The following is a 17236-nucleotide window of genomic DNA, read 5'->3' on the forward strand; positions in this document are numbered from 1 at the left end:
TGGTGCAATCAAGGCGTTTTTCTGCATTTGGACTAGATCACTTTTCAAAGTGACCTATGCACAAGACCCAGGTCTGGGGGTAGATGCTCTTATCTGTTCCACACTCTGGACTTCTGACTATCGTGTCTTTTAAAGCAAGGGTTCCATTGCTGAAAGGAAGTAAGGAAAAAACGAAAACTCTGAAAGCTGGACTGATCTTCCAGTGTCTACACAGACAAACATTAGAATGACCTATTTCCTTTTTCCTACTCCAACTCATTTGGATGTCCCCTTGCCTAGCAAAAGAGCCAGAAGTATGGAGAGACGGGACTTAATCCTGGTTTTAATCCTGGATTTAGTAACATCATTAATCTAATCCCAGCTCATTCCTCAGGCATTTTCTGAAAAAAAAAGCAAACAAAGAAACCTCAACCTGCAGCCACTGAGTGGAAGGCACAACGCCCCCTTCATGTGGCCTTGGGAAGCCACTGCTCCCACCACACCACCCATCCCTGCTCGCTGACCTCCTAGCCAGGGCCCTCCCCAGGTGTTTCTACCTTCAGCCCCACCTATTCCAACACGAGATCTCATATGCCTGGTCATTTCTGTGCCAGATGTAGTGTCAGGTGCTCCACAGATGAAGTGCTTCAGGGTGGTTTGTTACCAGGGAGTCTACTTGCTCTTCAGTTCTTGGGGATGATAGTTTGGTCCCAGAGGGACTGTTTCCACCACACCCCCCCCAAAGAAATACCAGATTTGAATAAACCGTGGCACCGTGGCTGACAAGGTTTGAACTCACGTGAGAGCAAAACATGAAAAAAAAACCCATAAACCTAATAAAGAGCTTATTCTGCACAACTAGAAAAGAATGACACCAAACCATTTAAACATAATTTATGTACATTTATGGCTTTATACAGTAACAGCAAAGATTGTTCTTGTGTCTGTAAGTACATCAGCATCATCAGGCACTTCTCAGAGAGTATGGGAACGGGAACGTGGAACCTGGTACTAAACTCCAGTAGTGAAATGTGGGCGGGAGTGACTGCGTCCCGACGGGATGGACGTGGCCGCACCTGGCCACGCTGCCAGGCTGTCAGCCCCCCGCCCCCGTCAGGGAGGAGGCCAAGAGTAATGCTAGGCTGTTCTGTTTGCATAAACCACACTGCAACTTTTACTGAATGGTTACTCCCAAACTAAAACCACAAGAGAAACTTCTTGTTTAAAAGTCAGTTATAAATTAAGAACTCTTAGGAGCTGAATGTAAGAATTTCCAGTTGGGGGTTGGGGAATGGTGGGTGGGAGGGGAGGACTGATAACATATATCCAGCAGCTGAACGGGTCCGAATCATATATTCGGGGGGAACTGTTTCCATTTTAAGTGTCTCTTCTCCTCTTTTGGGGATGATGTTTCACTGATTTACTGCTCACTGGGGTACAACATTTGCTAATTAATTTAGACTTTGTCAGTTTGTCAAAGCAGAACTTTCCAAGTAACACATCTATGACCTAAATATATTCCATACGTCTATATTACGGGAACAATACTTTATATTTAAAATATCTGAATAGCTCTATAATACAATATGCTTTTAATAACAGTACAAACCAGAGGAAATAAATCAAACAAGGCTGCATAGGTGATATCATTTGCACATTTCACAAAGCAATCATGTACAATAACTGATATACTCATTACTCCAGAAAGTCAGTATTCTTACAGAAAAAGAATTACTAGAGGTCACATAATGTTTTGTTTTCAAAATAGACAAGGTGCCTTTCACTGGACTTCACTGTACCCCGGAGAGCTACCCAGGATTCCTGTTAGAATTTCAACACAAAGAAAAATTTGAAGGAAAAAAAAAAAGATATTTACACAGACTCAAGAGGAAGCAACATCTTTTTAAAAGTCACCCTACGAAGTAGTAAGATTTTAACAGTGATTTGTAGCTAGGTTGCCTCTTCAATGAACAGGGCGGTGGGGAGTCTCACCGCGTGATGCCTGGGAGGCGGGGAGTGGTGGCAGGTGGGCCCAGAGGGGAACACGGCCCAGAGGGGAACACGAGTACTCTGGCTCCAGCGAGCTCTAGCACATGTGCAGGAGGCACTGCTCAGAAGAACTAGGGTTTCTATGACCAGACTTATTTTGGAGTGGCCAACAATGAAGATGGCTAGAGAGGCGGCTGTTTAATGAATTTTCAGAAGCACAGAAGTCACTGTGGGAGCTTACAGTAGAGCCTGTCTCCTGGAGGAGAGCGCCATCAGAACACCTATGTTCTTGTTAAACACGGAGGAAAAACCAAGCCAACAGAGACGCAACTCACAGGCAAGACACAGCAAGTGTGAAGTGGGCTGGGTTCACAGAGATCAGAGCCTTCTCAAGAAGGCCAGACGAGCGTTTTTGTGCACCTGTTCCTTTCATGGTGCGGATTCTCGGCGTTCCACATGACTTGAACACACCGATGGATTAAATGGCACACAAAGCCAATTAACTTGGTCTGTCAGTACAGGTAATTGGAAAGTATCAATATTACAACATAATGATCAGAATTATAATTGGCGTTGCTAAAGGCAGAAGAAACTCTCCAATTCTTAACTTACGCTAAGGCTTTTTAAAATAAATTCAAATATACCACTTACAGCTGGTCTGTTGGTTTTCAAATTCATTGCCCCGATTTTTAAGCAAGTTCTATTCCATTTGGTAGCCACCTGCACTCATGAACACAAAACATTCTAAAAATCACTTGAGTGCCACTTAAAAATTCCCCGCTTCGACTTGGCCTTCCACAGGGTGCCAAGTAGCCCAAGGACAGAGGGAGAGAGGGATGAAGCATGAGTGTGGACCTGATTCTTCAAGGCAGAGCTACAGAACCAACCTCCACCTAGACCAGGAAGAGCACAGTATTACGAGGGAAAACTTTTGCTGAAGCTCAACTCAAAACGGTTAAGTTGATCAAAACCCCCAGCTTGAGAAAGGAGCACTGTTTTAGAGGTGGATCTCCCCTTCTGATCTACAAATATTACGAGGCCCCCCGCCAGGAGTATTTGCAACAAAGAGCATACAGGCATCCGTCAGCAGAGTCAATGCTGTGTGGTATGCTTAATTCACAGGATAGTAGAAGCGGATGGAATTTTTTAAAAACGCATACATAAAAACATATCAAGTTCTCCTAAACGTGAAACACAAAATGTTCATAACTATACATCACTCTCCTGCCAAGATAGGGCCAGAAATGTTGAGTGTGCAAGTACTAATTACAATGATTGAAAGATTAGTCAGAAACATCACCAAGTAGCATCCCAAAGTGTACAAACCAGTTAAGCACGTATAAAATTAGTACTAATCCAGTTAGAAATACAAAATGAAAATTACGGATGCTGCTTCAAATATCTGGGATTCCACAAATTTACAAGCAGACTATGTAACAAAGTAGACTCTAGTTTTAAGAAAACATTACAGTTCAATATCTATTCCAAAAATGATCTCAAGTCCCAACAATAACATCAAAAATCATTCATCTGGAAATTAGAACCATTTAAGTGTTTGTACAAATTTGCAAATAACAAAATAAACAAACAAAACAAACAAAAAAGAAATAGAAAAGACTTGTACAAGGCTGGCGTTTAACCTATTTTCTATTCTTTTTTTTTTTTCCCAAAAGAGTTTTGATAAGTCCATTAATTCAGCAGACGGACAACAGGCTACTGGTTCTCCTGTGAATTATGTGGCAATGTGAACAGGTCCAGAGCTGTTCCGTGGAGGTGCAGAATGGAGAGCTTGGTTCTTTGTCATTCATCAGTTCAGCAGAACACAGGTCGTACAAACAAAAGTTTAACTTATCAAGGACATGAGACCATCACAGTATTACAAAAAGAGTAGAAACTTTCCTTGGACCAAATGAATATTTAAAAAAACAAAAATGCACACAAATACAATTCTGTAGCTACGGCTTATATACAAAACTTGAAAGCACACCAGGATCCAAGTCTTTTCTGCAATTATATGGTGTAGTGAGTTTGGCACTTCATTGTAATGAAATTTCCAATGGCACAGTCCTTATCTACAGCAGCACGTAACCTGCAAACATCGGGCAAACATCCTGTACAGGAAAAGTGTCTTCGCTGCCAAGTCTGACGAAAGGAAAAAAGAAACACTTTTTTTCTTTTTTTTTTTTTAATCAAGAAAACGAAAAGGTAGGGTGAAGGACATCTTTGGACTGCTTCTCTCAGTTCCTGCTGTCAGACAATCTGAAGTACTTTTAAGTGTAGCCTAGGAAAGAAAACACACACACACACACACTCATTGAATATACAGCCAAATTAAAATCAATTCAACTCAACATATCAGGGTGACAGACATGCTTGCAGGGGGGGCTGGACTTTCTCAAACAGCTCTGAAATCATTCGGTGGGAGAAAATTCCACTTTAAAAAACCCTTCAGCATTTGATTTGTATCAAATGGGTTCACTTATTGAAGAGTTGCTAAAAAGATGCAGCCATCTAGTCTGTCGAAAGAAACTCTCTAAAGCAGTTAGAGGAAAAGCTTCCTTACGTTTAAGCTCCAAAGGAAAATTTATAAGCTGCGAAAGGGGTGGAGAATGAATGATAAAAGGTGCCTCTCGGCAAGGGGCGGCCAGCTGCCATCCAAAAATCCCCGACCATGGAAGACACAAGGCAAGGTACTGGGTTCCTCTCTTCTAAGTCCTGCTCTCAGAAGGTCTTTTGATATCGGGGTGCTCTTACCTGCTCACTCGCTCGCTCTCAGCCTGACACCCAGCTGTGTGTTGTCGTCTTGACACTGTGTGGGAAGCTTTGGTTGGGCAACACATTGTCAAAGTTAAAATCCAACGTATCTCCATCCATGAGGTCGTTCCGGATGATGGACTCCATGTCACAGTCCAAGCGCTCGATAAACATGCCGTCCAAGTCACTTGGGAGCTTCTCCTGGTGGAGAATGCCCATCCTGCCATAGCCATTGCAGCTGCTCACGGAGGAGTAGCCCCCCAGGGCATTCATCTGCATGGGGTGGGGCAGAGGCACTTGTAAAGCTGTCTTCACTGGGGCCAAGCGGCTCAGACCCGAGGTGTGGGGCATGGTGTTCACCGCGTGGGGCAAGGCACGCCCGTTAACCGCAGACGTCGACTGAGCGTGTCCAGGGTGGCTGTGGGAGCTGGGGTTCATCATTTTGTTATGAGATGCCTGGCTGCCATAGGCTGGCATGACCGAATTAGGGCCCATCAACACATTCTGGCCAAGGACTCGGCTGCTGGGTTGAGCCACCCCAGGATCAACTGGTGTCATAATGTCATTATGGGGAGGAGAGTCGGAAGTAAGTAACTCCTTCAAGAGTCCCGGTGCACAGTTATACTGACTCATGCCTCCGTAACTCGATTTGCTGTCCTGAAGCGTTTGCATAGGCATCTGGGGCAAAGGGCTCATGCTGGACTGGCCGTACGTGTATTTTTGGTAGTTTGGGCTGGGTGAATTCAGACTGGTGTTTGGCGGCGCAAACGAGTAGCATGGGGTCTGCTGCATCATGGTGCCCGGTGAAGACTGGGTTGAAACAGTTAATGACGTGGGTGATGAGAGAAGGTTGAGATTATCCAAAAGGTTTTCCATGTTCTCGGGACTGCTTATCTCAGACAGACTGGGCAGGGTAGAAGCCATCTTTGCAGCAGACGGTGGGTACACCATAGAATGCACATCCCCGTCTCCAAGATCATCCTGTTCAGTCATAATGGGAGAAAGCCTCCCACTAATAGTACTAGCGTTCGAGCTAGTTCGAGGGCGAAATGTACTCCAGTTATCAAAGTCATCATTGCTGTGAGAGCCAGGGCTTGCAGGCCACTTAGAAAACTGAGATCCTGGGCTGTCCCCAGCACCCTCCTGGCCAGACTGGAGGGATGCTTTTTTCTTGGCAGCTCGGCCTCGGCTCTTAGCAAATTTACTGTTGTTGTCCATGGAGGCGGCTCTTCTCCTGGGGGATTTCCCACTCTTGCCTCCCTCTGGATTAAGCATCCACCAGGAACTTTTTCCAGTTCCTTCATTCTGCACTCGAATAAACTTGCTGTGTAGGGACAGATTATGACGAATTGAATTCTGTAAAGCAAAACACCATGTTAGAAATACAATACTCCTCCAATTGGAAAACCCACTATTCGATACAGACACGTATCACATGGAAGACAAGTCAAGTTTTGAAAGAGTTTACGGTATAGATTTCAACCTGTACAGTCACTACGTGAGAGCTCAAATCAGTAAAGGAAAAACAGTATCGTTATCTTAAAAACAGTATCTGTGTCTTAATTTAACGACGGGACAAAGTTAAATGAGCATTATTATAAACACCTTCTTTTACATAGCTCTATTTTGCAGGGAAATTACAGGAACTGGTTTTTAAACCACTTGGATTTGCTATGCAAATAGCACTCCACAACAAAGTGCTATCAAAACCCCTTTCCACTCTATCACGCCTAGAACTACTGCAAATTCTCTTTGGATGGCACATTTGCCACTTACACAAAGTGAGAAGTTTTATATTATGGGGCCCACGTGGTCACGGAAAGGAGAGAAAAGAAGCAGGATATATTCTTAGTCAAGAATTAAAAGCCTGAAAACTAGTAAGACGTAGATTCATTTACATCCTTAAAGTCCATTAGGCAGATATAGGTGAATATAAGGACAACTGGGCTGTTGTTGTTTAATTTTAGAAAGTTGAACTGCCAAAAAAAACGAGAGAGAAAGGAAGGAAGGAAGAAAAGAAAGGAAGAAAGAAAAGAAAGAAAGAAAAAGAAAGAAAGAAAGAGAGAGAGAGAGAGAGAGGGAGAGAGGGAGGGAGGGAGGGAGGGAGGAAGAAAGAAAAGAAAAGAAAAGAAAAGAAAAGAGAAAAGAAAAGAAAGTTTAAATTCAAACGTTCACAACCCTCTCCTCCCAGCAATAAGCAGTAGCACGCACCACCTAACTCAGCCCCTGACACCCGTCAGAGGTTACACTCTGGCCAAAAAGCCGGTCTGGGAGGGACAGAGCGGTGGAGAAGACAGAGAGCTGGTGGCTTTGATCCACTGAGTACGGCTCCACAACTAAATCGCATGCCCCCTAGGACAGTTAGTAAAGGAAATCAACTGTTTTTGGAGCACTTGGGTGGCTCTGCTGCTCACTGGCTACAAACCTTGGGTAACTGCTTGGCGCCCATGTACCATATAGCCCCTTTGGGGCTGTTCTATGGATTCCACGAGATAAGGTAGGTCAAATGCTCAGTGGTGTGTGCAACATGGTAAGCGGTCACCAAGGAGAAGGTGTTAGATCCCAATTTGGTTGGGGGATGGGGAGGAGGGGCCCAAGGCACCGCCCATTCTGAGCCCATTTCCCCCCTCCTAGTCACTGGGGTGTCGGTAGGAGCTTACGGGTATCACAAACACAAACCCACCACTCCACTCGGAACACACTGCAACGGGTGCCAGAGACAGTCGCAAGCTCCAGCAGAAGCCGTGGAGCCAGGCGGTAAACAAGGAAGCCCGAATGCAATTCCCCTACAGGAGACGCGGCGAGACTGACAGCATCTGGAGAGCCTCTGGGACATGCGGACAAGGAAAGGGGGGCTTCCGAGGAGGAGGGAGCTTCTCTGATAGATTTTTTTGCCCCAGCACAGGACAGGGCACGCAGCAGACTCCGTCATCAGGGCCCTGATCCCAAGTCCAGGGGCGGGGACCTGGGGACCTGGAGCAGGGCTGTGTGCGTGGCCCCCAGACTTCCCTGGCTTCCTCTGCCGACTGAATGCAAGGCTCAGCCGACCGAGCCCCCCGAACCGCTGCAGCCCCCCTCCCTGACCACGGAAAGGCTCTGGCTGGATTTGTGGTCGCCCGGGATGCAGCCACGACACCCACACCCTCACGCCATCGCCGTGGGACGCAGATGGTTGAATGCCAATCACTGCGCCACAACAAAGCCTTGGCACACAGCAGGGTAGGCCGGGACTCAACACAGACTATGAGTTCACAATTTTCCTCATTAAAAGGAGGCAGAAAACAAAGGGAAAAAATCTCACTTTCTAAAAGGAGATGCAAAAGTCAGAGTGAGGCCGGACAGTCAAGGCTGAGAAATCCACATTTCAAAACGCCCTCTGACCCTCTGTACTACATTCCACCCAAGGATTGCAACACAGCAGCTATGTGATGAGCCCTTCTGCCAGGCCCAGGCGAGTGTGGGTCAGCCCCGGCCCTGAATGGGGACTTCCAGGCTGGACGCTGGGCAGGTGTGTAAGTGGATGGCAGTGAGGGTTTTCTTCTGTTGCCAAGATTCTCCTCTTCCTTCTCACCTACAGATCTATCCCCAACTCAAGACCGGCTTCGAGGACTTTGTGGACATACAAGAACCCTCTACAAGAGGCCCAGCACTGCAATTCCCCAATGTCCTATTTCATCCCCATAAGATTCCCCAAACCCTATGGGAAGGTTTTACTTACGCGCCCGCATGCACACACACGCACGCACGCACGCACGCACATACTGTGTGCTCCCAATATTCCATCATGACTATTTTGTTCTTTGAACACAACAGAAACACAGGTAAGTGACGATGAAATCTCTGGAGGAAAGGAAGCTTGACTCCTGTCCCTGTCACACTTAGTAGCTGATAAAGGGGGGGAGATCTTCCTAGATGGTGGCTTCCTGGCTGTCTGCACTGCCTGGGGGAGGGGGTGGCACAGCTCTCTGATTCACATAATTAGATCAGATCATTTGCAATTGGGGGACATTTTTTTTTAATCTTATTTTTGCCTGGAAGCCATTCCTTTCTTTTTGTTTTTTGGGTTTTTTTTGGCTGCGTTGGGTCTTCGTTGCTGTGCACAGGCTTTCTCTAGTTGCGGTGAGCGGGGGCTCCTCTTCGTTGCGGTGCACAGGCCTCTCAATGTGGTGGCTTCTCTTGTTGTGGAGCACGGGCTCTAGGTGCGCGGGCTTCAGTAGTTGTGGCTCGCGGGCTCTAAAGTGCAGGCTCAGTAGTTGTGGCACATGGGCTCATTAGTTGTGGCTCGTGAGCTCTAGAGCGCAGGCTCAGTAGTTGTGGGATGCAGGCTTCAGTAGTTGTGGCACATGGGCTCAGTAGTTGTGGCTCGCGGGCTCTAGAACACAGGCTCAGCAGTTGTGGCACACGGGCTTAGTTGCTCTGCGGCATGTGGGGTCTTCCCGGACCAGGGCTCGAACACGTGTCCCGGCATTGGCAGGCGGATTCTTAACCACTGCGCCACCAGGGACGTCCCTGGGGGACATTTCTAACAAGACTGCAGAATCTGTCATGATGAAATCTTTAAAAAGTTCAGGAAGCATTCACTAGCTCGGATGGGACATACGCTAACTTACCACTTAGATTTACCAAAAAAAAAAAGGGTGGGGGAGGGTGGGGAGTAGAGGTAGAACAATCCCTTACTTATCAAAACATTATGCTACATATTTTCCTAAGAGGACATTTCAGGTCGCTCTTTGAGCAACAGAGCTGTCTCCTAACTTTGCCAACAATTAAAAAATTTTTTTCCGAACAGGAAAAGGTTTGCTGCGCAGGGCTTGTTACATAAATTCCTGTTTTTCACACAGCCGGCAGGACATTAAAGAAGCCATGATTTCCAACGGGGAATATCGGAGTGGAGGGTGTTGAAGAGGTAAAGCTGTAAAAATACGTGTCGCTGTTAATGATGTTATGTCTGCAAATCTCTGCCGGATGCGGTGGACACAGCCGAGGCAGGGAAACTGCGGTTCCCCGTGACCTGTGCGGAGAGCCACACGCGGACAGCAGTGCTCTGACCACGCATAAATACCATGTGAGGAGAGAGGTAGGGTGAGAGGACAGGAGACTCGTGCACTGCAAACCACATACCTAAATCCTGAGGTTCTGCATGAGACCATCAGAGAAAAAGACCACTCAACAACTTTCCCCTCCACTAGCCGTAGTCTCCGCAGTCCGGGCTTGCCGCTCGCTGGTGCCCGGCTGGCTCTCCTCTGCACAAGCCCCTCGGCCGCCTGGCCCTTGACTCTCCCTCGGCTTCTGCGTGCCTGGCCACCCCGAGCAGGGCAGCGAGTTCTTGGGAAGCCTGACCCAATGGAAGTCCGTGGATCGTGTTGGGGGAAGGGGCAGCCTGCACCCAGTGTGCCCTGGCTTGCTCAACCTGCTCTGCCAGCTGTTTCAAATGCCCGGGTGTTCATTTTGTGCACTCTACAGACCAGATTCCAGGCTTCTTAAAGGGCAAGGGGCTGGAGTGTGTTTTTAGCTCCTAATCTCAAAGCCCCTAAGAGATGCTCTACACACACGATACATTCAATGAACGTTTGTTGACTGACATCCCAAAAACATCACAGGGAAGATGTAATGCCTTCCACATCTTTTCTCTATCCGTTCGTGCACCAATTCATGCCAAGTAACTTTTATTGGGACTGATTTATGCTGGGTGCAGTGAAGGACGTCAGAAGGAATTAGTCACAGAGTCTGCCCTCCGGGTGTTTTATGATCTACCTGGGAAAGGAACAAGTCCACCTAAATGGCCACTCAGGACAAAAAATGATGTACAAAGGACTGTCCAGGAGCCTCGACTTCTTCCTGCCAAAGGCCACCACCACCCCCAACTTCTGTCTCAGCCCAAGTGTCCTTTCCTTCCGGAAGCATTTCCTGAGAAGCCCATCCCAGCCTGCAGCTAACATAGGACCTGATTTACTCACCACAGGCATGACTCTGCCATGTCTGGCTCCCCACTACCCTGTGAGCTGCATGAGCTCGGGGACCTGGGCTGTCCTCTTGTGCGCTATGTCCTCACAGCTCCATCACCAAGTAGACACTCAAGTATCTGCTGAATGCATTAATAGGTCCTACATGTACGGGCTTGTTGTGAAGATTAAATGAGATAACAGGTGTCCTTACCTCAATCGATAGGCCCGCTGTTATTATTAAGATAATGGCACCTATAAGATAACATGTCTGTGTTTTAGAGACTCACCCATATTACAAACACTGGTCTCGTTTCTTTATCATCGTACCTTGCACTGTTCCCACTAAGACGAGGCTTTTACATGTTAGTTACTGGGAAAATAGGCCAGTTTTGAGGTAGTAGTTAAGATCTTTTCTCTCCGCACTAGACAGTGTCTGCTGTGGGCAGGTGTTAATGAAGGAATTTAGATACTACAGCTGGTCTGTTAACGCGCTTGCCGGGCACGTTCTCAGAATCCTCAAGGTGGCTGCCGAGCCTCGCGTGCGGGCTCCGCGCTCTGAGTTCAGCTGGCGTGTGACAGGGAAGCAGCGGCAGGTGTTAGAGCAGGGCCACTCCCAAGGCCACAGGCTGGTGTGTCTCCTCGGGGGACCGTTGTGACTGAGCTCTGCGGGCCCACCGCCCTCCTGGCTGCAAGAAGCCACGCTCCAAGGCTGGGCCCCAGAGACGCTGAAGACATAGGGCAGGAACTGCCCCTTCCCTGGACGCCCTTAGCCTGGATGTCTAAAGCAATAATCGGACAGCCATCGACATGCAAGAAGTAATCTTTACACTTTTCACCTATTTTGCATTTTTATCTCATTTTTTAAAAATGAGCATGGAGAAGTTGATTTGAGAGCTAAGTTCCGTTTCTCCATTCTTTAGCCATTGAATAGTTTGTCTGTTCCAGCCTCAAAAAAAATTAAGTAAATAAAAATGAGCAAATGCATTATACAATATATACAATATGCTGGTACAGTATAAATGAATAAACGTACCATCAAAAAGGGTGTGATTTTTACAAAAACATTTAGAGAGCACTAGTCTATTACAATAAACTTCCAGTCTACTAGAAGCCCCGACAAAGAAAACCAAGGGAGCAGACAGAACTAGACCTCCGTCAAGTCTAACAAACTCTTTCTTTGGTCCCGCAAGGCCTGGGCTGAAGAAATGGCCTGGGGTCCAACCCTCGGTTTGCTTCCCTCCTCCCCTGCCCTCCTGAATCCCGCCTTCAGACCTGAGCTCCCACCCGGCTCCATGAAGCCCACCCACGAGTGTACGTGGAGACCACCACCTCTCAGCCACCACTCTACCCATCACTGCTGCATCCTACTTTCTTGCTGGGCATTCTAAGACTACTCTGGTCTTTGTGTTTAACCAAGAATAAAACAAAAGCCAGCAACTTAAGCTGAATACATCCTGCTCAGGATCCCCTGGCCTTCATACTTTACACGTGGATTTTACCTTACAGTTTACAAACAGCTTTCAATACATCATGTCTCGTTCCATCCTTGCGAGAGCCCTATATAAGGCAGGTATTATTGGCCCCATTTTAAAAATAGGAAAACTGAGGCTCAGAAAAGAATCTCATGCAAAATAACTCTGCACACAACACCACTGCCAGCTGGAGAAACCATTTTTTGGCTTCACCATCATGAAGAAGAATCAAAGGAACATACTTAAGACTGAGGTTACGTGTATGCATCTTGAGGGAGCGGAAATAATTCTGTCTACAAACACTAGTTTAGAAAACTCGTGTTCTGCCTCAACGGGTAATAAATTTACAAAATATGGTTTGCTTTTAATTCTAATTGGTTACTCTTTGTGGAAGGAAAGCAGAGCAGCTCAAGTGTGAATTTCAAATGTGAGCACCGCCCAGGGAAAGCCTGTGCAAAGGGGCTGTGAGGACCCACGAGGGAAATGGAAAGGCCCTCAGAGGTCCCACAGCCTAGAACTGCCCGTCGTCCTGGGAGAGGGTGGGTGTGAGCTACAGTCACCAAGCCAAACAAAAAGAGCTCCAAGCTAAGGCGCTGGAACACGTGACTAAATGAACTTGTTGTTCTAGAAATTCTAGAAATTCTTTCAAAACGCTAGACACACTAGGTTTTTCCAAAAGCATTTTATCTAATTTCTGTGAACTCTGTCAACGTGCGCTACGGTTTCGTAGGCTCCCAGCATGGACTCACCCCCTCCTCCTGCTTCCTCTGTTTTACACATCCCTTCCTGCAGTTCCAAGAATGAAAACAAACTAAGGAGAAAGCAGGAATAATCTCTGTTCAACAGAGTTCCCGTTAGAGGTGCTAATAAAACAACAACTTCGTAAAATAATGCATTTTGCTTGCAAACAGAAGGAAACATGTGACCTTTTGCCCATGCTTCTTTTTTACAGGTGATGTCGAAAGATGTATGTTACCAACCGACAGCATAAAAATTCAACTTGAGAAAGTGCTGCAGTGGAAGATTTGTTGTGAAGAGCTTGATCTACATGCTTACACACTAGGCCCTGGCATCCAGCTCTTCTGTAAAGCTGATTTCATTTCCCCGAAACCTGTCCTTCTTGCCTGCACATCAGTGACCCCCTAAAGGCCACTCTCACCCCCAGTCTGTACTAGGACTCAGGCTTCCCTGGGAACCCCTGTGGACAGAGGACTCGAAGCCTCATAAAACTCGTGAGCTGGAAAACCCTGGGAAGGTCATGTGGCCTAACACCCTCATTTTATATTAGGGAAAATAGAGTTCAGAAAGATTAAAACGCGGGTGAAAGGCTTATGGGTGTTCATTTACAAAAAAGCAGAATCACATGGGGCTTTAGTCCTAGAAGAACAAGTGTCAAGGACATGCAATGACCCTCCCCCGACCAAACCAATACTCAGCTACAGATTTCTCCAGCGGCTAGACAGACACACATTTGGCTCGAAGCAGCTCTATCTCTGACTCAAATCATTCCAAAGGAAGGAAAAGATGACTACATTAAATCGGCTTCTACTAAAAAAAGCACATCGGAGACTACGCTCTCATGTAAAACAGAACCAGAAAGACACATGTAAGACCTCATGCGAACCTTCGTGTTTTCAGGAGGCAGTGGGGAGGCGGATCCCAAGGTCAGAATGTGGGACCCCTGAGTCAGCTGGTCTCCCCAAGCCCCAGTCTTGATGTCTGTGACACAATACCAACTGTTACTTGGGATCGTTAGGGGCGGAACGGCACCATCTCCATGGAAAGTGCTCAGCGCATCACCTGGCACAAAGTGAGGGAACAGAGGTTGGCTATTTTGTGATGGGAAGTAAAGAGATGTATAAACAGGAATTTTTTTAGCCATCATGAATGGTTACAACCTGATTAAAAATCCATTCATCACAAACTTCCTGTTCAACAGGCAGCCAGCCTTCCTGAGGCTGTTTCCATGTCCTCACAACTGAGCTACAAAACCCTTCTTTGACAGAGAAATTATTCTCGCCCTTTAAGAGGATTTCAAAGGTAAAAGTCTGGATCGTTTGACTCCCGTGTTCCGTCAGCTGTGGGGGCGACCCCTGTCATAACCTGTGTCCACGAGCTTGTTCAAGGAGCGGGACATACACCAGTCGGCCAGTGAAGAGCTGGTATCCAGGAAGGCAATTACGAGAACAACGCTCTTCCGCGTCTCTTCCCACACAGTGGCCACCCACCGCCGCCTGCTTCACAGACAGCAAACCCTGAAAGAGCCCCCGAGGGGTGGGGGGGATTTAGAGCAGACTGCAGGGCAGAGTGCTGGGTAAAGGGGTGGGTTACAAAGTGAACGGGACCGTGTTATCAGGAAACAAGGCGTGCAGATGGAAGCACCCCTGGCCTAGAAGGACGGCCAAGGAGGAAACCTTGTGACAGAGAAACAGACGATGCTCCACGGCTCGCCTGGCCTTTAATAAGCTCTCCTGTCGGCCAAAAGCCTCCATATTTCAGGGTAAATTTTCAGCCAATAACCTCAGACATTTAGGACTTAAGAAAAAATCTTCGGGGATGGAAGAGAAACTTTACTTAATGATATTAAAAGTATCCCAAGCTTTTGCTTCTCAGAAGGTGGTAATTAAAAAAGAAGCACCATGTTTCCCCACGCTGTGTCCCATAGGAAAACCCTGTATCAGAGAAAGCTACATCTTAGGAGAGGAAGGGGTAAGTCCTTAATTTTCAGATGTGAAAACCTATACCACTTCATGCCCTGTGTTTTACACACTATCAGAAACCAGGAACTCCGAAAGACAAAACCCAGAACAACCCAGGTGAGGCTGAAACCTTAGATGCAAGCATCTTCCCTTCTGTTCCAGATCATGAGGCATCTATCTGAATCACTGTCCTTGTACAATCTCCGTGAAAGTTGCTACTGTGGAGCCCTGCTTAGTAAAGTCTGGAAAACAGAAACTACCTCCCACGGCTATACACTTGGGCCTGATGTTGCCATATACTAGCCACAGAGCTAACTCTCAAGTGAATGTCATCAACCCTGGCTAGGAAGGTCCCCGTAATGGATATACAGAGACTAAATTTCACTTAGCTAAAATTCTTTTAAATGCCTTTTTTTTTTAAAAAAAAATAAAAAGGATGTGTTGGCTACTAAGGATTTCAAAGTGGAGCTTGTTTCTCCTGGGATTTAGTTCCAGTGCGGCAAGCAGGCATCCCTGGCCACCCTTTAACCCAGTCACTCCTTCCCCAGGGAGGCACAGAGACCGGCGGGCACTGCCAAGCCCACAGCAAGGAGCCGCCACTCCCCACCCTGCCCATCAGCTGACCTGAAGGAGCCTATCCTTTGCGAAACTTCTTTTTCATTAACTGCCCAGAATACAGACTCTTTTGTGCTCTTGCCTAATGACTGCCTCAGACACAGAAGGCCCCACCAGCGCAGAATATTAAGAGGAAACTCATTTGTTGAAGTGATTCTGCCATTTTCCTAATGAAAATCTTTGTCTATTTTATAGGCCATACCATTTTTCGAATCTTCAGTGGCTTTAGAAACGCACCGCTTTACAATGCAATTAACTACCTTATGTATTTGGCTACCGGAATGAGGCAAAACAAAATAAAAGCCAAAAACAAAGAACACATTAGGATTTACTCTCTTCTGATGAAGAACTTAAATTAGGCATAAAATGAAACATAGCACATATCAATAGTCTGATCCATTTTAAAGTTTTCTAAAGAGAACTAAAGTGAATTTTAAAGTATTTTGTCAGAGTTAGTGATGAGCCCGTTAAACCTGTTCGTGTTAAGTAAATGTTTATTCAAGGTTTGCAACCAAACTGCTTACAAGAGCCACAAAAAGCTTTACGAAGGTAAAGGCAATAAGGCTGAAACTTGGACAGATTAGAATCTCTAGGATAAGATCCCACCCATAGGACGTACTATCTATAATTGCTTTTTATCCTAAATATGTTCACTGTCTGGAAAATCTAGGGAAAGATGAATCCACTGAATGCATAAGCTATTTACCAAAAACTGCTACTCATGGTCAACGGAATTAAAAAGTACAAAATCTCGGTTTATGTGGGTTTTTTTTTTTTTTTTTCTGTTTTGGAACCCAAATATGATAAACCCAGATTACAACAACAAATTGCAATAAACTATAACACTCTGAATTACACATTATTTGCATTGTACGGTTTTCTTGGTTATACAGAATCTTGAAACCAGCGTTCCTGCCCATCATTCTGGCTAAGGAACCTAATGCAACAATGATTTGTCAAGTACACATTGTTTTAGGGCTACCCCCCAAAAGATTCTTCAGAGTTTGTCCCAAGTCAAATAGTTACAAATATTCACTGACTGACCCAATATTAGCAAAACCACTTGGGCCCATTTACTTCATGATAAAGCAAAGCGCCCCCCACCGTGGGAGACTGGGCCAGCCAGAGCTGTCCCCAGGCGTCCTGCAGATGGCAGGGATCCACCTCAGTGAACAGACCACAGACGCAGCAGGTCTGCTGCACAAGAGCCCTACCCTCCACACCTTCCTTCCAAACAACAAAGGCTCCGTCAGTACCACCGGGACCCACACCAGTTCAGGGAGTCCAAAAGAACCCCCCAAAATGTTTCGGGAATGCAGCTTTATTAGGTTACCTAAAAGCCTACATATACATGTCTCTCAAGGCCTTTCAGAATGTGTCCACCTTAAAACCACACCTCCTCACCAGCACAGCCCCTGTCCTGCACACGAGGCCTGCACCTAACTTCTCAAGCAGTATTTGTCCACGGCGCTGTCGCGACAACATGGTGCTGTGCTTGTTTGTCACCCATGCTATGAACAGCATTTTCACCTCTGAAAACTGCATCAACTGAACAAGGAAGGAGCCTGAGAACGTCCCCCTCACTCCTGCATAGTCACTGACGCTCCACCAGAAGTAACACGTTTATAAAGTGATGCCCACAGGACCTGCAGCCTAAATCAGGTCTCAGGTCAAGATTAAGGCCAGCTCTGGGAGAATGTGCTTCGCCACGATCACTCCAGGGCTCAGGGGATGCTGGAAGGCTCCAAACTGAGTTTGCCCTGGAACCAGATTTAGACGACCT

At 46.5% G+C, this 17236-nt stretch overlaps 1 protein-coding gene across 1 annotated transcript in view; it reads right to left on the reverse strand.

The window, feature by feature from the left end:
- Positions 1–755: 755 nt before the first annotated feature.
- FOXO1 (forkhead box O1) overlaps positions 756–17236 on the reverse strand; it is a 92209-nt gene continuing 75728 nt past the window's right edge. The window contains exons 2-3 of the mRNA XM_065895889.1: positions 4723–6078; positions 756–4249 (exon numbers count right to left, since the gene is read on the reverse strand). Of these exons, the coding sequence (XP_065751961.1) occupies positions 4741–6078 (1338 nt within the window). The 3' untranslated portion in view covers positions 756–4249; positions 4723–4740. The remainder of the gene's footprint in view (positions 4250–4722; positions 6079–17236) is intronic.

This window comes from Phocoena phocoena, chromosome 18 (genome assembly GCF_963924675.1).
Source record: "Phocoena phocoena chromosome 18, mPhoPho1.1, whole genome shotgun sequence".
Classification (NCBI taxonomy): Eukaryota; Metazoa; Chordata; class Mammalia; order Artiodactyla; family Phocoenidae; genus Phocoena; species Phocoena phocoena.